The sequence below is a fragment of the Acanthisitta chloris genome, unplaced genomic scaffold (assembly GCF_000695815.1).
Source record: "Acanthisitta chloris isolate BGI_N310 unplaced genomic scaffold, ASM69581v1 scaffold5224, whole genome shotgun sequence".
NCBI classification, from domain to species: domain Eukaryota; kingdom Metazoa; phylum Chordata; class Aves; order Passeriformes; family Acanthisittidae; genus Acanthisitta; species Acanthisitta chloris.
In genome coordinates, this window is record NW_008670854.1 from 4239 (window position 1) to 9670 (window position 5432).

A 5432-nucleotide genomic window follows, 5' to 3' on the forward strand; every position below is an offset into this window, starting at 1 on the left:
GGGGGAAGTGTTGGTGGAGGGGGGGGGGACTGGGGGGAGTCGCCTCTCGCCGTTACTTTCCTGCCTGCAAACAATGCATTTTTCAGCGCCTGCTGCAGCTTTAGGTGTGTTTGACAAGACAAGTCGCTGCAAGGCACGTCAAGTTCGCAGCTCCCCGTGCCAAGTTTTCCAAGCAGATAAAAAGAGGAGGCTCCCAAGCTCTCCCATCACTGGGGTTTCTGCCTCCTCTGCCTTCTGCTCCTTCCTTGCTGCTCAGCTTTCACCCACCAGCCTTTTTTTTTAGTCTTTTTTTTTGTGGGTTCTTCCTTTTCTCCTGCTCTTCGCGTTCCCAACCACCATGAGTCGGGTCTCTTTCAGGTCATCTACTGGGGGAGGAATGAGAGGGTTTAGCTCAGGCTCAGCGATCGTAGGAGGTGGAAGCGGCACCAGGAGCAGTTTTAGCTCTGTCTCCGTCTCCAGGGTCGGAGGAGGAAGAGCTGGAGGTGGAGGAGGTTTTGGAGCTGGTGGTGGCTTCGGCAGCAGAAGTCTCTATAACCTGGGTGGAAGCAAAAGGATCTCCTACAGCTCGGTTGGAGGAGGTCTCCGCAGCGCAGCTGGGGGTGGCTACGGCTTCGGTGGAGGAGCTGGTTATGGTCTTGGCTATGGTGGTGGAGCAGGTGCTGGTTTTGGCTTAGGAGGAGCTGGTGGTGGTGGAGGTTATGGGCTGGGAAGTGGCTTTGGGCTGGGAGGTCCTGGGTTTGGTGGCCGAGGTGGCCCTGGGTTCCCAGTTTGCCCCCCTGGGGGTATCCATGAAGTGACCATCAACCAGAGCCTCCTGGCACCTCTCAAACTGGATATTGACCCCGAGATCCAGAAGGTGCGGACGCAGGAGAGGGAGCAGATCAAGACCCTCAACAACAAATTCGCCTCCTTCATCGACAAGGTGAGAGTTTGGTCCTAACCATCCAGACAAGCACAGGGAAAAAAAAACAAACTGGGGAAGAAGCTTCCTTAGCAGTTGCCTGGGGGAAACCAAAAATTTGGGAAGAATTTTCTTTTGGATGTTGGGACTTGCCTGAACTGATCCCAACAGACAAACAACTTGGGATGGGCTGGAAACCAAGAGCTGCTTTGTGTTTCCTCTTTGCAAGGAAGAGCTTTGCAGTGCCTTAATTTTCCTGCCTAATTCCCTCTCCTCCGTGTCACACCATCCCAAGGGCTGGATGGATCCTCCACGGGTTGTAAAGCTGTTCCACCGTGGGATAAGACCAGGATAAACCAGTTAGGTGGGCTGAGAATGCAGTGGGGGGAGAGACATGAAAGCTCCAAAGGAAAGTGTTTGGCTTGATGAAAACCCTTGGGGAAAAAACGTTGCTAAACATCTCCAGATGTTTTGGATCCTTTGGAGAATCCTTAAATTAGAGTGGGCTTGATTTCCCTCCCTGATTGTCCCAGTGGTCCTTGACCTTCCCTGTGCTGATGATCTCACCTTTTCCCCTCGCTTGGAGCTGGTTTGTGCCTCAGGTTGGAGCATGTCCTTGTCTTTGTTCCACCCCAGGTGCGATTTTTGGAGCAGCAGAACAAAGTGTTGGAGACCAAGTGGAGCCTCCTCCAAGAGCAAGGCCACACAGTGACCAGGAAGTCCCTTGAACCCTTGTTTGAAGCTTATATCAACAACCTCCGGAGGCAGCTGGACAACCTGATGGGAGAGAGGGGTCGCCTGGACTCAGAGCTGAGGAACATGCAGGACATGGTGGAGGACTTCAAGAACAAGTAACTCTTCTCCCAGGCAACCAGCAGGAGGACAGGGGGGCACAGACTCAAGCTCTGCCAGGGTTGGGTTGGGTTGGAGATGAGGAGAATTTTCTTCCCCCAGAGGTTTTTGGGCACTGGGACAGGTTCAGGTTGGAGATCAGGAGAAGGTTCTTCCCCCAGAGGTGTTTGGGCACTGGGACAGGTTTGAGTTGGACATCAGGAGAAGGTTTTTCCCCCAGAGGTGTTTGGGCACTGGGACAGGGTTGGGTTGGACATCAGGAGAAGGTTTGAAGAGATTTTTTTTTTATGGAGAGAGTGCTCAGGCATTGGAATGAGCTGCCCAGGGCGGTGGTGGATTCTGTTCTGTTTGCTCCAGGGCTGGAAAGAGGTGGGAGGATGGAATCTATCCACCAGCCACAGCTGGTAACTAGGGAATGAGGTGCTCCCAACTCTGCCTCCCACCTCTTCTTCCAGCTCTTCTTTTCCACCAAAACCCTCTCCCTCTTCCATCTTGACAGATATGAAGATGAGATCAACCGACGAACTGGTGCAGAGAATGAGTTCGTGGTCCTCAAGAAGGTGAGTTGGGACTTGAGGTCCTCCAAAGGGGATCAACTCTCCATGCAGAGCTCCAGCAAAGCTGATGGGAATTGAGGTTCTCCAGCTGGAGACCCTTTGGCTTCTGGTTCCATCAGAAATCTTTGGGTCTTGTCTCCTTTAGGACGTGGATGGAGCTTACATGAACAAGGTGGAGCTGCAGGGCAAGGCAGATGCTCTGGCAGAAGAAATCAACTTCCTGAGAGCTCTCTATGAAGCAGTAAGTAGTGAGAACATCCTCCACAGCTCCTCACCCATGGCCCAGAGCTCTGGGTGATGGCCAGCAGGAAAGGAGAAGGTGGTCACAGCCAGTTTGGAATGATCATTCCAAAGGGAGAAGGTGGCAAAATAAGGTTGAAAGGCCAAAATGGAGAAGGAGAACTGGAAGAGAACATCTCAGTGGGGAGATCTCCAGGTCACCTCATCTTTGTGGTTGCCACAAGTTAATAACTTTAGGCTTTCGCACCTTCTGCAGGAGTTGTCCCAGATGCAGCAACAAGTCTCTGACACCTCTGTGGTCCTGTCCATGGACAACAACCGAAACTTGGACCTCAACAGCATCATCCAGGAGGTCAAGGCGCAGTACGAGGACATCGCCAACCGCAGCCGAGCCGAGGCCGAGGCCTGGTACCAGAACAAGGTGGGTGGGCACCAGGTGTGGCATGGATTGCTGAGGGACATGGGACCTCACACCTCTTCTGGGGGGCAGGGACAAGGTCTCGGGTTGATCTGGCCTGAAACACTTTTCCTTCCAGGACGTGGTAGGTGATCACCCACAGGTGATCTGAGAAACCAGCAAAGGTCTTCTAGGGGTTGATTGCTATCCAAGGGTAGATGTTGTCACTCCATGGGAAGGTTCCCCAGAGGAATGTTGTTCCTCACCCCTTCACCTTCATCCAGACCTGCCCTTGGTGCCTTGAAGTATCCTCAACCTACCATGGGCAGGTTCCATGGAGGAATGTTGTCCCTCATCCCTTCACCTTCATCCAGACCTGCACCTGAAGTCTCCCCACCCTTCCCTGAGCCCCACAGTGTCTGACCAGAGCTCTTCTTCTTCCCTCCTACAGTATGAGGAGCTGCAGGTGTCTGCTGGGCGCCATGGGGATGACCTGAGGAACACCAAGATGGAAATCTCAGAGATCAACAGGATAGTCCAGAGGCTGAGGAATGAGATCGACAGCGTGAAGAAACAGGTAGGAGGGGATGGTCATCCAGGTCCCACCAGGAGCCCTCAGAGCCACCTGCAGAGCAGGAGGGAGAGGATGGTCATCCAGGCCCCACCAGGAGTACTCAGAGCCATCTACAGGAGGGAGGGGATGGTCATCCAGGTCCCACCAGGAGTACTCAGAGCCATCTACAGAGCAGGAGGGAGAGGATGGTCATGTCATCCCCACCAGGAGCCCTCAGAGCCACCCTGGGATCTGCTGTGCAGTGTCTCCACCACCACAGCAATACTCAGGAGAGCAGTTTTGGGTAGTCCAAGTCAACAACTACCTGTTGTCCTCCCCCTCAGTGTGCCAACCTCCAAGCAGCCATCGCTGAGGCTGAGGAACGCGGCGAGATGGCCCTCAAGGACGCCAAGGCCAAGCTGACCGAGCTGGAAGATGCTCTGCAGAAGGCCAAGGCTGACCTGGCCCGGCAGCTCCGAGAGGACCAGGAACTGATGAACGTCAAACTGGCCCTGGACATCGAGATTGCCACCTACAGGAAACTGCTGGAGGGAGAGGAGAGCAGGTGAGGACACCTGGCCCTGTTGTGTGCTGCTCTTCTGAGCAGGGAGAACCTCCTTGGGCTCAGAGCAGTCTCACCAAAGGGTTGGAGCCCCAAGGCAGAGACAGATTTTGTGAATCATGAGCTTGGTAGGAGAAGCTGATGCCACAGCAGAGTGGCAGCTCATGGTTGGATGTGAAGATCTTAGAGGTCTTCTCCAATCTTGATGCTTCTATGGCAAGAGTCATTTCTGCAGCTCTTGGCACTTGATGCACTAGTCAAACCAACATTGGCACCTTCCACCTGTGCCACAGACATGTCCCACCCCAGGGCACTCCCTACTGAAGGCCACGGAAGACTCATGTGATGTTTCCACGGCGAATCCGTTGGGATTCATTGCTCTCTTTCCTCTTTCCCCACAGACTTGCTGGAGAAGGAGTCGGAGCTGTCAGTGTCTGTGAGTATCTCCTCCTCTCCCACCTCTTCTCCATCACCCTCAGGGTGACACTGCAGTTTGGAGGGTCTTCTCCTGCAGTTTAAGGAGGTCTCCCATCCTGAAGTTTGGGAGAGTCTTCTCCCATCCCAAAGTTTGGGAAGGTCTCCTCCTTCAGTTTAGGTAGATCTTCTCCCACCCTGCGGTTTGGTAGGGATCTTCTCCCTCATCCTCAGTGGTGACACTGCAGTTTGGGAGGGTCTTCTTCTGCAGTTTTGGGGGGGATCTCCTCCCTGCCAGGGGAGGACCCTGAGGGAGATGTCCCTGTATGTCCTTGCAGCCGTGGTCAGCAGCTCCAGCGGGATGGGCTACGGCGGCGGCAGCAGCTTGGGCATGGGTGGAGGACTCGGCATGGGAGGTGGAGGCTACAGCCTGAGCAGTGGAGGAGGCTTCGGAGGCAGTGGAGGAGGTTTTGGAGGCAGTGGAGGAGGTTTTGGAGGCAGTGGAGGTTTCGGTGGAGGCCTCAGCTATGGTGGAGGAAGCAGCTTCAGCTCCGGGAGCAGCCGCGGAATGAGCTCCAGCACGGGCGGCAGCGTGAGGATCGTCTCCAAGACAACCACCAGCAAAAAGACCCTGAGATAAGGATGGGGAGAGCTGTGTGTGGCTGATTCCTGCCTTCCCACCTGGATTCCCACCTGGGTTCCTGCCTCGCTGCTCTGCCAATCAGTGGTGTAAATAGCTCTGCTTGACACTCTCCTTCCTCCGTCCTTCTCTGGGGCAGCGTGGGGAGACCAGGACCTCCCACCCTGAGCATCTGGAGCACCTTCGGCTGAAGCACAGGTTGTAACGGGTCACTGGTGGCTTTGGAGAGCTCTGGGGACCCTGTGGTGATCATCCCTCAGCACAGTCCTTGTCCTCCTCCTGGAGGAACAGGTCACTGACAGAGTTTGAAGAGCTC

The 5432-nt window shown here is 54.7% G+C and overlaps 1 protein-coding gene across 1 annotated transcript; it reads left to right on the top strand.

Annotated features, from left to right (window-relative positions):
• The first annotated feature begins 337 nt into the window (after window positions 1-337).
• Window positions 338-5116, top strand: LOC103801424 (keratin, type II cytoskeletal 5-like). The gene is made up of 9 exons (XM_009073839.1): window positions 338-922; window positions 1538-1752; window positions 2253-2313; window positions 2456-2551; window positions 2807-2971; window positions 3399-3524; window positions 3845-4065; window positions 4464-4498; window positions 4815-5116. Exons 1-9 carry the CDS (start codon window positions 338-340, stop codon window positions 5114-5116), a joined length of 1806 nt encoding a protein of 601 aa, XP_009072087.1.
• Window positions 5117-5432: the final 316 nt, after the last annotated feature.